The 19,211-nt window shown below is 36.2% G+C and overlaps 1 protein-coding gene across 3 annotated transcripts in view; it reads right to left on the bottom strand.

The window, feature by feature from the left end:
* Positions 1-19,211, bottom strand: part of ARAP2 (ArfGAP with RhoGAP domain, ankyrin repeat and PH domain 2) — a 149,357-nt gene that overhangs the window by 22,628 nt on the left and 107,518 nt on the right. For all 3 annotated transcript variants that reach the window (XM_010962699.3, XM_010962700.3, XM_045522396.2), the window contains 2 exons: positions 14,315-14,443; positions 3,136-3,275 (listed from right to left, as the gene is read on the bottom strand). In XM_010962699.3, the coding sequence (XP_010961001.2) occupies positions 3,136-3,275; positions 14,315-14,443 (269 nt within the window). The remainder of the gene's footprint in view (positions 1-3,135; positions 3,276-14,314; positions 14,444-19,211) is intronic.

The following is a 19,211-nucleotide window of genomic DNA, read 5'->3' as shown; positions in this document are numbered from 1 at the left end:
AATTTCTCCATGAAGAGGCTTCCTTTGGCAGATTTAAAAATGCACCTTAGCTTGGGGAAAACATTATAAAAAATTGAATTGTATGGAGGGTCATAGTTGAAAATATTTGGTACTATTAAAATGAAGAACCATCTTCTTTAAATAAAATTCTGTCAGCAAGAACACCAAACTAAATACAAAATTATTCTTTCTTTATTAAGTCCCTGCATAAAGCCTTTGGAATCAGACACCTGGGAAAGAATTCTGACTCTGTCACTTACTGGCTATGTGATCTTGGACAAGTTATGTAGTATCTTGTAGGTTCATTTCTTTGTCTGTCAAGTGGGAATAATTACAGTAACAGTTTCACAGGGTTATTGTAAAGATAAAATGAGACCATTGAAGTGACATGTATAGAAGTCTGTTTTTCATGGATTAACCTCTCGAATGTCAGTTGCTCCTTTATGACTGCACTGGGATTACCACTAGTTGTTTCTAGCAAACTTCTGTTGCTACACAATGGAAGTGCTGGTTCCTAAGTAGGATTAAAAAGTCCAGGGTGATTTTTAAATACTCTAAGAAAACATCCAACTACAAAAGTGACCCTTAACCAACATATTATGTAAATAGGAGGACAAGGATGAAGGAAGGAAGTCTAATGAAGATCAGGATGGGTGACTCACTGAAGAAAACCAAAGAAAATCCAATCCGACCCAGTTCCAGATGGCTAGGATCATCAGCTGTGAAGTTTAGCATTTCCTTTCACAAACACAAACCTAAAGTTCATGAACCTTAAAATCTGGTGTGTTAAGTTCACATAACCCCAAATTCTTCAGTGCCTTATTTCTGCAAACTCTACTCTTCCTCTACTGGGAAAAGTGAAGAATGATAACACAGGATAATAAACGATACCAATCACTTGATACCCACACAGACTCCCCGCTAGGCCTATCAGATGGAACAACACAGCGGGAGATCCAGTACCTAATATAATGCAGCTCTCTGCATAGAGGGGTAAGGGCTGCAGAATTCAGTGCCATTTTGTCAGCTCCCTTCCTGGACATTCCATTTTGAAGAAAGTGAATGTGGGATGTATACACAAAGCAGGAATGCTACTAAGATTTAGTTGTGTCCACTTGGAGGCTTCCCTGCTGGAGGAACATACAGGGACAGTGGTCAAAATGGGTGGAAAGCTCAACAGAAGCCACAATAAAATGGGCGGTAGAACTTTGGAAAACTGCCTAATCATTCCTTCTTCATAACATATTAACGGATGTCACTATTCTGGTCCTTCTTTGTAGATGTCCACAACACAACATCCTGAAGCACTGCACACTCGGAGTATGCAAGCAATGATTACTCAAGGGAATTTTGTAATACAAGAGAAAAAAGCATCTTGAGGTCCGACTGTTACTCCACATTTAAAATAATTGCGTGGGTATCTCTTGAATCTCAAGGAAGTGGAGATGCTCTCGTATATACCCATGTAACCACCATCCAAAACTGGAGATAGAACACTTACTTCTATCATCCTAGGAAGTACCCCCACTGAGTCCACCTGCTTGCTTCTGTGGCAACCCTTCTCCACACCCCAGGCAAACACCTTCTGACTTCTATCACCGTAAACGGTTTTGGCTGTTCTCAGGCGTCTCATGGACAGACTCATATGGTACTATTTTGTGTTGAGCTTCTTTTGCTCAACAAGGATTTGAAGATTCACCCACATTGTTGCATTCATTCACTTTTATTGCTAACTAGTATTCTATTGTCTGACTATATCATTTTCCTATTGAAGGACATGAGGAATGCGTCCATGTTTCAGTTTTTATGAATAAAGCTGCTTATGAACACTCTTGAACAAGTGCTTTAATGGACATAATACCTAGAAATAGAGCTGCGGGATCATGGGGTAGATGTATGAGCAACTTTACTTTAAAAACTTCCAAAAAGCTCTCCATAGTGATTGTGTGATTTTACCTTCCACCAACAATTTACGAGGGTTTTAGTTAATCAACACCTTGTCAATGTTAGGTGTTGTCACTCTTTATAACTTTAGTTATACTAATAAGGTATCTTATGGTTTTAGTTTGTATTTCCTTGATAACAATGCTGAGCACTTTTGGTTCAATCACTTATTGGCCATTCCTACGTCTCCCCTCCTGTAGTGTCTGTCTAATACATTGCCCAGATTTTTATTGGGTTGTCTTTTTACTGTCGATTTGGAGGAGTTCTTTATAATTCTGCATATGAGGCCTTTTTCAGATATATGTACTATGAATATATTTTTCTCAGTCTGGAACACGCCTATTCATATTCTTAGTGGAATCTTTTGATGAGCATGCTAATATATAAATATGTATTGATATGTATATGTATGTGTATATATATGTATATAAATTGAAAAACAACTTTTACATATATTCTTGTTTCAACGTTACAACAATCTGGCGTGCGGGACTCATACTATCATCATCATATTACAGACCCAGAAATTGAGGTTGAGAGTTTACGTTTCTTATTCACACAACCAACTTGGCAGATTTGAGATTTTCTGATGCTAAGTTCAATATTCTTATATCTATGCCCTCCTTTTCATCTCCTTCCTCTCTCCATCCCTCAATTCTTTAATAAAAGCTTCTAGGGAATTCAAACTTATGGGGATATATCATTAAGATTCAATTAGTAAATATGATACTATGAGTCAATTCATTAAAAAAATAGGGAATCTATTAATCAGATTTAATTTTTAATCAGACTTAATATTTGGGTTTTGCCTTTTTATTCCATATTTTATTAATTTCCATTAGCTCAACTCAAGCTATTTTTGCCTTAAGGCCTGACACAGTCTCTTAATTTTATTGACTGAGATGCTGATTTATATGCTAGTCTATTTAACACATATTAGAGTTTTCTCTAGGACTTTAATCATTCTCTGCACTAAAAAATATGAGGTGCTCAAAAAGGCCATATACATTCTTTACTGTGTTTCTGGGTGTGTTAATGTCATGCCAGAAGCTGAAAGAAATCATCAGTTTCTTATGCATTTTACTTACTACAGGCCTTGACTTCCAAGAGAGAGGGCTGAGAGTTATGAAATAAGAATGCTAATACCCACACAAAAATATATACATATTCAAATACTACATATACAAATACCTTCAGATCCTTGTAAAGAAAGAGATATCCATCTCGTAAAACAAAATACCGGTCTTGAAACTTATTTCCAGACAGTATTTTAGATGGTTCTTCTTTGATTTTCAAGAATCCCTCTTTGATACTTTCCAGGCCCTTCCTCTCTGTAAAATACAAATTTTACTTTTGTAAGTTAGGTACATTTTCATTTATTTGGAATAGAATATGAAACATTTGTGTATCTTCAGTTTTGATAATATAAAGTAATAACTTGTGTCTTACCATTAAGAAGCCTCCAGTTAATTTCTGGGAACACCCTGTGTCAGGGGAGTGTCAGGCAACTCACAGATCTAGATCTATTTATAATCTATTTACAATATATAGGCCTGTCTATGCTGTCCAGTTAGCTACTGGCTAATAAGTGCTTGAAACATGGTTAGTTTCAATTGAGACGTTCTATGAGTATAAAATATATACCATACTTTGAAGACTTAGTTACCCTCTCCACAAAAATCACAATTTTATAATATTGATTATATATTGAAGGGATTTTACTAATATATTCTATTTAAACTTATGCCCAAAATATTAATTGCACCTGTGCATGTGTACGTGTGTGTGTGTGTGTATAAATGTGGCTACTAGGCAATTTAAAATTATATAATCAGCTTGCATTGTATTTCTTTTGAACAGCACTCATATAAACAATGCAAATGCACAGATAAAAGGGAAACCTCTTCTGGGTTTCTGAGTCAGGAATCCAGAAATTCTTAAGGCATTTGAGAAATTTCTGTACCTGTGAAACTAGCAAGGGTAAATAAGACAGAACTGATAATAACACTTGTGCAATACTGCCAGTGTCCCACACTTGGAAAGCATCTCAACAATTCTATTCAAAGCCACTTCTGGGGTAAGAAAACCATGTTGCATTTGTATAAATGTATCACTGTATCTCCAGTACACAACTTTCTTCTTGAAATCCTGACAATATCCAACTGTCTCCGTGAGAACTGAGGAACAGTGGAAAGAAAAGGAACCTGAAGGCCAACAGCCATGACACGGTCACTGTGGGGTCAGCTCCTGCTTCTCCAGTACAACAGGAGTAATGGCACTCATCCTGCAGGCTGTTGTGGTCCTCATATTAGATGGCATCCCCAAAAAATGTAGGGCAGGACACTCCATCAGGATGAGGACCTTTAGTAATTTCCTGGTATTAAGGTGACACAGTTTTTAAATATTTATGCATAGTTTCTAAAATTTACAAGATAACTTGAATGATTTTAGAAAGAACTCTTAGTCTTAAACCTAGTAATTCCTTGGTTTGGGGAAACCTTAACTTACACAGCAAATAATACACAGATGTTCACAATTACAATTAGCATAAGAAAACAAGAGCTTAAAAAAAAATCGTTCTTAATAACTCCACAGAATGATGACCTGGAAGCAAAAATCCCCAGGATTAATCACATCACTGATCCTATCCAGAAACAAAGGTAATTAACAAGACCCAATAGTTTCCATGATGTACATTGCTGGTCACAGACAATGTTCTTTTAATCACACTGTCATATTAAAATAGGTTCTTTTCAGGTAGTTTCTGACTTAAAACTAGTTTGTGAAAAATATATTGCTGAATTATGTCTCCTGGAACAATCCCTTAATATTCAATTCCATAGAAAAATATTTTAAATAATCTTTTATAGCTAAATAACTTCTATTTGAATTACAAATAACACTTTTTCAATTAAAAGACTTGAAAGAAAACGTTTTACTGCAATGAGAAGATCAAGAAAAAAACAATTATATAAAACTAGTATTCAGCAAAATTCACACGACATCATTCATTTCTTCACAGAGTATTAAGGGTCTAGTATGCACTTGGTTCTAATAACATTAACGCAGATAGAGATGGTTTCTGGACTTGTAGTGCAGTGTTGGAGACACAGATAAACATGTGCTAACCAACAATGCTTGTGTATCCTGATAGAGTACAGTGGGCAATTTAGAAAACACTGGGTGAGCTTCGTGATTCGGCTGATTTAGAGCCAGAAAGTGGAGAAAAGCATTTATCATATTAGTGATTTAGAAATAGGTAAAGCATTTAAAAGCATTAAATTACAATCAAGTTGTAAGATATAGATACTGTTTAAGCCAAACCAATTCTATTCACACCTTCTGACTGTACCTTTTTCATTTAGATTTTTGTTCAATTTAATAAAGCTTTTTAATTTGACCAGTAAGAAACAATCATGAGTTCAGTGTCTAAGTAAATTACTCATAGGTCAAAGAGAAAACAGGATGCTTGGGGAATAAATATTGTTTCCATCTTTGGTGAATATTTATTAAAATTTACTTTAATAATCATTATATATAATTAAGTATATTAGCTAAATCTTCACACATACACTGTTAAGGAACTTAGAAGGAGGCTTTGAGAGGAATATATGTTAAGGAGGAGGGAAGAATGAAAAGAATTTTGAAATACAAAGTTTGATTACAAATATCAAGGACTTAAAAGAATTTTTAAAAGCTCTCATGATAACATTTCTGTCTGCTCTCAAAATGTTAAAATAAGTAGGAAAAATACCCAGTGCTTAAGGGCCAAAATGAAGTTGCCTACTTTGGGGAACATGCATGACTTAGTGTGTAACAAAACCAAGGTTTATGAATTAAAGGGCTTCTAATAATTCACTTTTCCAAATGCTTCCAGTTCTGCGTGGTCCCTTGACTTCAGGGTACTTCACTCTCATATTTTCATTCCCTCCACCTCATCCTCGGTAAAAAGCTTAAGATCTTTTGTTCCAGAAGAATATAGTTCAGCACAAAGTTCATACCAGCTGTATCCACCACACCTGCTGTCCAGACCCTGTCCAGGTTTGAGTTCATCTTGAGTTTGTCAGAATATGTTTCATGCCTTGCATGTCCCTTTGGACGAAGAGTTCAAATTTCTGCTACTCGGATGTTTGCAGTGGGATTTCTGCTTCATAATTCTTGAAATTCTGGTCCGATACTATGCTTTGGGCCTCCCCCTTTCTTTGAATCTTGCGATCTTCATAGTTCTTCCCAGCACACTGGTCTTTCTAGATGTCAAGCTTTTTCAGCTCCTAACTTCAGAGCAGTATTCTTAAATTTCTAATAGCACATATGCAGTCCTTCTGGCCACGCCCCTTGTTACATCATTCTATAGTCATATAGTCAGTTTACAGTCATAGAGGGATCCATTGGGTCCCTCTGATCCAATCAAAAAGAATGATTTTACATATCATATGGTCCACGATATAAATCTTAGGTATGGTGTAATATAAGTTATTAAGCATGGAATACGTCTATGTAATAAGAATTTTAAAAAGAAAAAAAGGCACACCACGTATATTTGCTTTTAATTAAAAAAAACCATCTACAGCACATAATAAATAAAGCCATTAAGTAAATGACTTGGGAAAGCCATCTAATTCTTTTGCAGGTGTAACAGATAAGAAGGTTTAATGTACAACCAAAGCATTTAATTCCTTCAGAGCAAGATTCTGGGATATACCCTGTAGGTTCAATTGCATTTACTACCTTTTTTGTCTTTCATTCCAGTCAAATTCCAGTATACTGTTATCTCTAGAGAATCATAAATTCCTCCCCCCTTCCTGGTGGTTGTGAGGGCAAGGAAAGCTCAGTTGGAGTTCAGTGAGGGGTCTTCAGAGTTAATACTGGGTGAAGTGATAGTTTGGTATTCTTAGTTATAGTGTGTGGTAATTGTATTAGTAAGAAAAGCCCTTCAAAATTGCATGTATGAAACAAAACAGAAATGAACAAATATATTTAAACAGAATAGATGTCATATAACTGGGACTCTGGGACTATGAAACTGATACCCTCCCCCCCAAAAAAGTTTTTCCAAACCATTTGAAAATCTCAACTTTTCATACAAACACAGTAATTCCTAACTAGTGGCCTCTAATCCCAATTAAATAACTGATGACAGAGACAGGAAGAAACAGAAAAAGGAAGTGAGGGAGAGGAGGAAGGGCAGACAGAGGGGAACATAAACTTGGGAATGATGACTATAAGATACATATCCCCCCTTTATCCCTCATGTCCAGTCAGTTAGCACTGCAGCCACTGTTCTTCCAGAATTTCTCTTTGGGGTTCACCTCCGCTTCTTTTTCAATTTCGTCTCTCTAACCCCTGCCTTTTCTACCTAATACCCAGCTTCCAGGACCCTGTGACTCCATGTTCTACTTTTCTAATGGCTCCATACGATTCCAGATTCATGTTATGCAAAAATGCTCTAGCACATGAATCCCCTTTCCAAAGCTCTACTTTTCTACTATCTCAAGTCTTACCCACCCAACATTAAAAGCCTTAACTTCTTTCCCTGAATTTTGAAGGGTTAAAGAAACTAGACTCCTCCTACGCATCTCCATAAACTAAAAAGTTAAAATATGATATTTATTTATATTCAGTTGATCATAATACTTTGCTTGGAAAACCAGTCCTTGTCTCTGGCGTGACTCAAGTGGATCAGTGGACTGAATCTGAAGGAACTCCCATTCTCCTTGGTTCTACACCTGTTTTAGCCCGACTTCTGCACCCAACTCAGCCATGACAATTTTTTTCTAACTACTTCAGTCCACATTTGTTATTTATGTCTCAAAACTCTAAGGGAAAAATTAGGCAATGACACGTAGAAAGTCACACTGGCCTCATAATTTAGCTCTCAAGTACATAATCATTTCCTGTTTGCCTTTTAAAACCATGCGGACTTTGGATTTTCCTCCCCAACCTATGTGAGAACTGACATAGTCCAGTGACTCGGAGCGCACTCTGGAGCTGGACCATCTGGGCTTGAATGACAACCACACCCTCCACTGGCTCCCAGGCAGTCATCTCTAAATCTCAGTCTCCTCACCTGCAAAATGGGGACCATACAGTCATCAACCAGTACATTTGGTACGTAAGTGCTGAGAACAGTGCTTGGTACAGACCAAGCAGAAAATAATTGCTTATTTATCTATGGAGGACAGACATCTTTCTCTCTCTTTCTTTCTCTCTCTCTTTCTCTCTCTCTCTCTCTTTCTCTTTCTTTCTCTTTCTCTTTCTCTCTCCCCCCTTCACTTTCTTTCTTTTTTTTCCTGCACTGCAGAGTCTGTAGTAAGAGAGGAAAAATTACCCTTCCAAAGGTTTGATGATTTATAGACTGAATTTATAAGTTTTAAAAACTAAAATCTGACTTATCCTTGATTGCAGTACAGCAAGTGGTTGAGGAGGGAATACATGGCCTGGATTTGGAGAGATTCTGACTAATTCCTGCTCCTTCCCTTACCAGCAGATCACCTTGAGGGAGTTATTAATGCCTCCCTGTCCCAGCTTCCCCACTTACAAAAGGTTAGTGAGCACTATAAAATCTCCGAAGACTACGAGGGAATTAAATAAGATGGTGTGCGCAGGGCAGTCAGCCCAGCCTCTGGAACACAGTGAATTCATGATAACTACGAGCTACTCTCTCTTATATACGATCTGAGCAGTGACAAGCCACTACACGACAATGGGTCCATTTCTCATGGTCTCTGTGTGTCTCCCTTCTTTTGCTGCCAAAACGTATTTCCTCAGGCCTGTACATTGTCTGAAAAACCAAGTTTCACCCCTGCCTGTGTAGTCCAAGTGCTGGAGGAGACAGTTTCCATGAGAGCCATTCTCCTGAAAATATGCCACAACCAAGTGGTATTTGGCAATATTTACAGCCTAACATCTAAAATTTTCTCCCACATTAAAGATTATGCATATTCTTTTGTTTGATATTGACTGTATAGAACACATGTATTCTTTATAACTTGGAGGAGGAAGAATTTCTGATATATTTCACTCACTGGATGACATTCACTCAAAATGCATTTACTAAAATTTAGTTCTACAACTGAGTAGAAATCAAACTGGATACAACAGCTGCCTGACAGTAATCTATTTCTTAGGAAAAGTCAAATGGGCGCCCCTCCCCCCATTCTCAGTCTATTTTCCTTTATGTTACTTGTATTGAAGAAGCAACGCTCAACAGAACTAGCAGTCTGATGACCTCCTCCTGTAATTAGATTACCCATAAATAGCACAATTGTAAATATCGTTACTACTGGAGAACTGACTAGAAAAGTGCCAGATTCCATGCCATTTTAATGACAATGCAGCAAACTGCAGGAAGTAGAACACTACTTTTCTATTCTATCACTAATTTCTAAGAAAATACTTCCACTTGAAGTGGAAGGACTAGGTCTTGCCTTCAACTTATACCCATCTTTGGAGTTAAAGACATTTGATGCAGAGTGGAATATAAATTCTTTCAGCTAGATTCTGATTTATGAACTCACAGTATTTTTGCTGGAATTTTCTTTTATTTTCTTAAGTCAGTCAACAGAGGACAGCTCAGCTTTCCAGGTCTGAATTTGCCGGAAGCAGTTGCATTTTGAACTCTTCTATTCTAATGCAAATTTAATTCCAAAGCATCTGTCATATGCGGCAATCTAAATTTAGAAACCCCCAGGCATCTGCATTTGAGTTACATCTTCTATCTTAAAAGTAGTTCTTCCCCATTGAGATCATTACAACCTGATTCCATTGTATCATATTCTATTGGGATAATATTAAAGAACTTTAGTGCTTAAAATAAGAGATCTGTGACATAAAATCACATATTCTGGAACCTTACAGAAGCTATACATGTATGGCTTACTTGAGATTGAGATGTTGAAAGTTAACACAATACAAGAGATAACGATAATACAAGATGTTCGAATATGATTAGCTATGACAAAGTCTAAATGGCAATTTAAATGAAGTTTTACTTCCCCTCTCTCAATGTCTCAGTCATAATCCGTGGGGTAGAAAAGAAATTTGGACTATTATTTTTCTTTTCAAGTTAGTTAACTCCTCATTACAATAATGACAATAGCCCAAAATGTCTCTAAGAAATAAAATGTGGCTTTTGAAAAACAGAATTGATTTTTAAGTAGAGACGACAGAAAATTCATTTACTCTCATACACTTCCATGAAAGTAAAGTATGTTACGACACTGCCTTAAATGAATGAACAGAAATTAAGTACTGGATGATTCTCGAATCTATTCCTTCTTGTAATGTCTGTATTTTAAACTGTTTAGAAAAAGTGAGAACACTGAGAGAATTGAAGCCCCTGAACAACCCTAAACTCGTAAAGGTATTTGAGAAAATTCTTCAGTTAGCAAGAAGGTGGTGAAAACAATATTAAACAAAAGTACAGGCTTAGAATATGTTACATAAAATCAGAAAGGCTATCATACAATTACCAAAATGCAAGTCATATGTGTGTGTGTGTAAGTGGATACAGGGTCGAGACAGGAAGAGACAGGGATTGGTAGACAGTAAAATTTATGACAACTAGGTATCGGGTATGACAAGATAGGGTGCAAAGGATGTGGAAGTGTTACTTCAAGTTTTAACAAAATATTAACACATTCCCTATCTGTTACTGAGACAAATCACCTTTGTTTCAAACTCGGCTAATTTCTACTCTGCCTCCAGGTTAGAATAAAAAAATCTTAAGAAAGGAAAGGAAATCATTAACAGTGTTTCCTTGCTGTAAAGAGCAATGTGTTTCTGAGATGATTCCAGCTTTTCTGCTAATGAATTGACAGAGAAATCACATTTGATTTGCTTTCATTATTGTCCTTTTAGATCCCAGTTTGAAGGAGCAGTGCATGTCAGGAATGGGGCAATAATTCTGGAGTAGGTGGTCACTGTGATTGATTTAGGAGACATTTGCCAAGACAGAGACAAAGGAGACTGAACACCTAACCAGCTTAAAATCTATCACAAAGTGTACCCCGTTAAGAAGTACTTAAAGAAGCTTTGGCCTGGTGTTCGTTTTTTAAATCAAATTCCTTAAGTCACCATTTTTTTCTTACAGTTGTGTCTTACAGCAACCTGGAGTTTTTAAGTGCTACTTTAAATTCGCACAGAAGCAGGACCAAGTATAATGACAAAGATTATTTTACTTTGACAATCTGAATATAAATCAGGCTCTAATTTAAAACGTTTATAAAATTTTCATTGGCTAGGAGAAAAACAAAAGTTAAATATTGATTTCATAGGTACTCCTAGTTTTGACCAAAAATACATAACTAATAATATGAAATGTCCAATTACTGTATTTGCTGATGGAGTCACTCTAAACCTTGATTTTTTTTCCCTTCAGGCAGAGGGACATAATGTCCTGGTAGAAAGGACAATAGATATCATACTAACAAGTTGCATATCGGTTTGGCCAGTGGAGGTGGGAGAGTGCTGGGGCGGGGGTATGTTTCACAGCTCCCACCTTGTTAGAGGAAGGAAGCAGATAAAAGAATAACACAGAAGTTTACTGCCATTTTACTTTAGAGGATGTTTCATCCAAATCCCTCAAACCGTCACAGAAGCCTGCTTTCCACTGCTGGGCTCCCCAATTTTCATGCAAGATGCTTTGTCTGGACCTTACAGAGTTGGATGCTTTCCCCACAGAAGGACACGCTCGCAACCCCCTAAAGAGGACTTGTACAAATGTGTGAGGCATCGTTTTAATGCCCAGTCTTCCCACCCAGTTTGTGGGTAGAGCCAATGTACAGTTTGTCACCGACTGCTACTTCCTGCCCTTAAACAATGTGAAGAAAGATTTTGCTCATATGTGATTGCTCTAAATCCGCTCAACATAACATTGCTGATCTTTTTTTTTTTTTTTCCAAAGATAAACAGCACTTAATGTATCCTTGCTTTGGGTTATCACTCAGGCCCACCTGCACAAAACCTTCCTTCATATTACAGCCTTTTAAGATCCTATTCTTGTCTGTTTTTATTCAGATAGCCAGTCCACTAGCATTCAAACAAGAGCTAAGTTATTATGTCCAGGTGTGGGTTTCAAGTATTTTGCAATGTGGAGAATTAGGGACATTTCAGAATGTTAGGAAAAGGAAAAGGAAAAGGAAAATTGTCACCAGAAAGATAGTTTTTTTTACCTGAAAAGATGACTTTTACTTTCTAAAAGAAAAGAAGTCATGAGAACCTCCAATATATTTCATTTCAAGAACCTCTAATATATTTCATTTCATACTATTGACAGGACTTAGTTCATAAGCTCAATGTTTTCTTTATCTCAATGTTAAAATGAAAGACAAATAGAATTTCAGAGCTACAAGAGATTACACAGATTATCTGTCGGAGATTCTCAACATGACAGCCCTGACATTTGGGGCCAGTTTACTCTTTGTGGTAAAGAACCTTCCTGTGTATGCTAGGATGTTCAGCAGCATCTCTGATCTCTAAACCACTAAATGCCAGCAGCACTGCCCCACTCAGTGTGACAGTCAGAAATATCTCCAGACACTGCCATGTGTCCCCCAGGGGACAAAATTCCCTCCTGAGAACCATCGCTCTATGACTGGGATGCACGTAGCCTTCATATGGCTAGAGAGAATTCCTATTCCATTCCTTACATGTGTACAGAGGATGTGGTCAAAATCATACGTAGGAGTAACAAAGAAATTTAAAATAAGAACGTCTTTAAATGGCTAAATTTCCACTGCCAAGAGAATAGCTGTTCTGTTTCTTTAGATGTCAGTAAGACCAGCATCACCCAAGTTGCTATACGGCTTGCATTTTGTAAAAATGCTTTCCTGTAAGTATTAAGATATGAAAGGCAGAGTTATGGACTAAATGTTAATGTTTCTCTCCATTCTCATGTTGAAACCCTCCTACGCTGCACAAGGAGGCGTTAGGAGGAGGGGTCTCTGAGAGGGAATTAGGATTAGATGAGGTCGTGAGGGTGGAGTCCTCATGAAAGGGATTAGTGCCCTTATTAGGGTCACAAGAGAGCTGGCTTCCCCTCTCTGCTCTCCACTCTGGGAGGATACAAACAGTCCCCAGTCTGCAACCTGCACTTGGCCATGCTGGCACCCTGACATCGGACTTCTGGTCTCCAGGCTGCGAGAAATACACTTCTGTTGTTTACAAGACCCCCAGTCTATTGTAATTTGTGAGAGCAGCCAGAACAGACTAAAACATTATGAAATCAGAAACATATCAGGTTAGTTCCAGTACAGTTAAGAGCTTGCTGACTTATGGCTACTAATTAGAGTCTGCGATCACACCAAGTAGCTTTACAGCATTTAAGAGCTGTACCAACCTGCCCATCTTTTGTTTTTTCTTTTTTAATAATTAAAAGTAAAACCAATCTGTACTCAAATCCAATAATTAGTAAATAAATGTGTAATCTGGGAGCAAGTTACTTAATTTCTCTGAGGTTCTTCTCTTTCCTCAGTTGTAAAATTCAAATGACAATATAACTTACGGAAAAGTTAAAAAAAAAAGGTTTAAATGAGTTTTGGTGTGGAGAGAGCTTAGTTAATGATACACAGTTAATAAGCAGTAATGGTTATTAGCAATACAAATGACAAAAGTTGTGGTAAATTTCATCTTATAAAACCTGAGCCCTCTGCTTTTGGGATTGGTTGATAGCGCGGGCAGGAAACCTTTGTCTAATCTGTCAGTTAATGTCATCATAACAGAAGAACCAAAGTTTCAGAATGAAAGTTTTCTGATGTCTCGTACCAGTTCAGAACCTGTCTCATATGGTTCCCTTGTGCTAGCTAACTTCTGATGTAACTTGGCACGTGTACATGTCTTCCCCCACTTGGATGGCTAATGTCCTTACTGGAAGTGTTTTACTTTGTATGTTTCCCAATATTACTGCAAAATAGACGAGAATTATTATCATGCATTCTCAGAGCCTGCACTTCTTGAATGCCCAGAGAATTTTCAAATGTAAACATAATTCAAAAAGATGATTCACCGTCTATCTAAAAGTTAAAAAAACACGTAAGCATGGCAAAAAAAAAAAAAAAAGAAAAAAAGAAAAAAGAAAACCACACAACTAAACAAAACAAAAAACCAACTTAATGAGATGAACAATTCCTTCCAAATCTTTAATTTGATACCATCAGCTTAACCAGCTACCACCACAGTGCCACCCACCAGGAAGATCTGGCTGTGGCACTTGGTTTATATAGTCTTCTTTCTATTTTACAACAATATGTCAGTAGAGTCTACATTTACCTGTGCATTTTTTACATTTTCAAATAACACTTGTACCATAATAATTATCCTTTAGGCGACTGAATCTTCCATTGTAGTTGCAATGTGATTTAATAACACCTACCATTATACTGTTTAATTGTGTCAATGGTTAAGAATCTCTTCACCACAAGATAAGCAGAGCCAGGTTCAGCTAACGAACTCCACCGAAGAACCTGTTCCAACACATTTTCTGTGTAGTGAAGAGGGCGCTCTGCAAAAAATAAAACCAAATCAATTTTTTCTAATTAAGATCTTTTAAAATTATACATAAAAAAATCCTTTTAGAAAGATCTGTACTTAACAATAGACATAACTGTAGCTTATGGTACACAAGAATAGTTCTAGGACTATATACGAGAGACCCTAAGACTTGGAAAATCATTAAGCACATAGTAAGATTTACTGTATAAATGAATCTGTGCAGAGGCATTTGTTTGTTACTCAACTGTTAAAAAAAAAAAATCAGAGGTGCTATCCTTTAGATAAAAATCTCAGATATAAAGCTACCTCTTTGTACAATGAATTAGTGAATTACTCTATTTTTTAATTTAGACATTCTGGTTTCCTTTATGGAAAGCTGCCTATTTGCATATACAATTAAATAATTGTAAAAGGACTCATAAAATTAATCTTGTCCAGCACTAATAACATAAATTAATCCTTTGTTTATCCTAACAAAACTAGGGTAATTTCTCATCAATACTAGTGAACAACCTATATATAGTTGATAAAGTTAACTTATATGAAATTATAAAATACAACACTCAATGAGAACATATGATACTCATTACCAAACATTACTGAGTAATCTCTGTTTAACTATTAGTGGAAATATCAATCAGAAACATATGTAATAATATCATACATTAAATGTTGATATAAAATAGTTCAAAAAGCAAGAAGCTAATCTTAAAGACATCTTAAAGATTTCTTCTTGATAAATACTAATCCATATATACATTCTGTTTTCTGCAGTCATATATTTAAACGCATCAAAAGTTCTTAGCATAGAGTTAACAACAACAAAAAAAAGCCCATAGGTTTTTTAAAATTACTATCAGTTTCACAGGAAAGATTCTGCTGATCAAAATATGCCAATCAGTTAACACAATGTTACAATGGAAGCATATGCTAGGAAAAAGGAAATTCAAACCTTTTCAAAGTACACTGAAAACAGCATGATTGAAAGAGCAAGAACACAAGCTCTAACATGGAGATGTTGATGTAACTTTCCTGGCACCACAGCCACATGTAAGTCAATTCAACACTTCCATCCCTTCCTACATGTAAAACACATAGTACTGGCGCTTTTTATTTTTGGTTAAAGTAGGAATGCTAATGACAAACAAGAAAAAGTATGTTAATATTACCACACTTGTATATGACCCATGCCACTTTGGTAATAAAATCACAAGTAAAAAATACCAAATATATCACATCCTCCTTAATACTGATCTCCTCTATTCTGAATACATTATTCCAGAATTTATCAATAATCCCAGGTCCACAGAAGACAACAAGTTTTCTGCTTCCAGTGTAAATAACCAGATTTTTGCTCCCTATTCAGTGCAATGGAATGCAGTCGGGCATTCTGTGCACACTGGTGCAAACCTACTCATTACGATGGCAATTACAAACAACAACAACAGAGCAACCAGCCCAGACATCCTGGAGACAAACCTACTTCTTGTTTGTAAGTATACCTCCTGCACAAAGCAGAGTGCTGAGTACATAATAGATGCTCAATAAATACTTGAGAAATAAAATATCTTACGAATGTCTACGGTGACATATAAATTAACAGAAAATAGTTGTAAATGAATAAGGAGACAAAATATAATTCTTTATAAAATCAGACAAAATCTTTTGTGCTACATCAATCCTATTTTTTAAAAATAATTTTCTAAAAGGTTTAGCAAAAACCATATTGTCCGTAATTTGCCAATGTCATAACTAAATTGTTGATTAACCCATAAATTGGTTATCTTCTATTAAGAGATGATAATTAGAATTCATTATTTTAATATAAAACTATAGAACAGGCACTATCTTTACATTTGTTATTGTATGTAATTCTTGATTCTACTACTTGCAAGCTCTAGGATACCACTGATCCCATTAACAGTTGCCATTGCTGGAATAACAATTATGTCTCAGATGTCATATACACTGGACATCTTACATCAGTTACTGCTTTTAATTTTTACAACACTCCTGATTACTGATTGTCATTATTTATATTTCACATGTAAAAGAACCCATGGATCAGAGAGGTTCAGACACTTGCCTAAAGTCAAACAGCTGGTTCAAATGAGGAACAGAGATATGAATTTCAAATCTGACTTTGAGCCCAATATCTTAACTACTACAACTTGGTTTTATTCTGTACAAATGTGTAGATCTCCCCATGATGATTTTTACACATGTAATTTGAGGGGAAAAGTATCAACTCACCAAGGTATTTCTGAGGACTAAACAAGGTAATATAAGCAAAGTGAAAACTAACATGAGTTCACACTTTCCCCCTCACTTTCCTATCCGTTGTGAAAGGATGGTCAGGGAATAGGACAATTTCAACGTCCTGCATGTAAAGAAACTGATGATACTGCAGTGGACTTGGAGGTGGGACTGATATTCTTAACCGGAAAGCAGTATCTACATTGAAATAAAAGCTTATTCTCCTTTATTACAAGATTAAATTGGTAATGAGACCTCCAAATATCGGAAAGAGCTCCACTATTACAAACAGATACAATAGTGAAAGCTCTAAAGTGTTCTTAGTTATACTGAAACAAATCACAGAGGCAAACAGAGATTTGCAAAAAATCAGTCAGGTATGTTTTTCACACCAGTATCAAAGTTCGAAATACTTTAGGAGAATGAAAATCCTGAAGATCCAGGTTGCTGCATAAAAATAGAGCTGAAAATGGGATGAAAACATAAATTTGTTAGACTGTCAAATCATACAATTATAAAAGAGGTTAGGGATGGGAAAAACTGAGTCATCAAACACTGTTGGAATAAAAATTCTTATTTGTTTATTTACAAATTTTTATTAATAATTACACTTACAACCATCTGTCATGATGGATTATATGGATCTAAGTCAGCTGACATTAGGACATTACTAGAAATAAACAACTAGTTTGCATACTCTAGCATAACAACTGCTGAAAATGCAGTGTAGTTATTTAAGAAGAGGGTATGGAGGTGCTTTTTTAGCTAGATAAGTCATGTTATCAGTAGTTTAAAATCTTGTTCACAGAATTAAACCTGGCCTCCTTTGTTAAATAGAGACCTATTCATTTCCACCTGAAATAACAGGTGCTTTCCTTCAACTTTTGGCAGTAATGACACAGGATTTCCAGAGCCAAGTATGACTTCCTTAATAATTACATTTTTAGTGCCAAGCCTAGAGGTGTATGCCTTTCTCTGTCCTCTTCACATACTCAAAGGGTGGCAGCATTTGCGTCAATCAAGAGAAGGGCTAGAAAGACCTTGATTAAAAATGAACTGATCTTCCATGTCATAGCAGCTATGAGGAGAAACAAGGAAACCTTTCATTGCTTTGTAAAAAGTAACTGCTTCACAAACCGGAACCTCTCTGTGAATAAGCCGACTTAAATGAGGCCCCTCTGGCAGTGATGTTTTTTCAGCATGTGAAGTACCTAAAGGGTACACTGGCAGAGGACAGGTTCATTTTTAAGGTGAAGCATTAAAACAACAAAGTACTTTAGATGTATGATGAAGGTGGTATCTCCTCTTAGGATAAGGTGGGTTTCAGCTTGTCCTGATGACTGGTGGCAGTGGGTCAAGGATGCCCGGCATTTTTCAAAGAATGAGACAAAAAAAAAAAAAAAAAAAAAGACTTGTTCTCTACCTAGTATAAATTTCCCATGTCCCTCAGACATTCATTTAGAAGGAAAACTTCAAAACTAACTGATCTAATTGAGCTTAGACTTATAAACTGTGGAATTCTGTTATAGCAGGCTGTGGTTCACCATTTCACCCATGATGGCAATTCTGCTGATGATAAATGAGTCCCAAGTTGACATGCTTGTATCAGTCTGAATTTATAGCTGTCACCTCCATGATAATTCCACTTATAGGTTTCAGGATCTATTTTCATTATTTTTGACCATACAGGAGTGTCTGAGCATTTATATTTTATAATATATATTTTCCTTTTAGTTATTTTTATAAGTAGGTTATAACATTATTTAATGGGTATAATAGCATATCTCAGGTGAGCAAAGGGAACGAACAAAATACTTACTATACAAAGGGGGCATTGGAAATGACAGGGTAGAGAACGACTGCTTTAAAATTTACAAGCACTTAAAATAAAACCCAGCACTTGTGGTTCAGTTACTTATTTATCCGTTAATTTATTTATTTATGTTGGGGTTACTTGGAGGATTTCTATTTACATTAGAAAAAGCCCCAATTCCCTGCTGATGTCCTTCCTACCAACTATAATCCTGTGACTACCAACGCCTTCACTTTTATCTTCTTTTCACATTTCACTTTATCTTCCCTGCATGTTACTAGAAATAAAGCTTTTAACATTTCAGAAGGTCAGGTGGAACACAGAGGTTCCATCTGCTTCAGTAAGCCAACATAATCAGACCCCTTTGTTCCTTTCTTAGCTTTGTTCCTCTCAAAGCGGTAAAGATAATCTTAGTTTTCTCTTCTGGTGATTTCAACTTGAACGGTTGATCAAACATTAAAACCATGCCAAAAGTGAGTTCTTAACTCCCTCAAATGTATTCTTTCTTGATGTACATGGGGTGTTCCTTTACATATTTAGACATTCACAAGTCAAAACAACTTGAGGTCTCCTAGTCTTTTTATATCTTCATCAAGATAGCTTTTTTAAATTAGCAAGAAAGAATCAAAAAAAAAAAAAAAAAAAAAACCACCCAACTTTAAGCTTACCATTTGTGATGTACTGATTGGCACATGCAAGTTGATAATTA

The sequence above is a fragment of the Camelus bactrianus genome, chromosome 2 (genome assembly GCF_048773025.1).
Source record: "Camelus bactrianus isolate YW-2024 breed Bactrian camel chromosome 2, ASM4877302v1, whole genome shotgun sequence".
Taxonomy (NCBI): domain Eukaryota; kingdom Metazoa; phylum Chordata; class Mammalia; order Artiodactyla; family Camelidae; genus Camelus; species Camelus bactrianus.
This window is presented reverse-complemented; position numbering and strand designations above follow the sequence as displayed.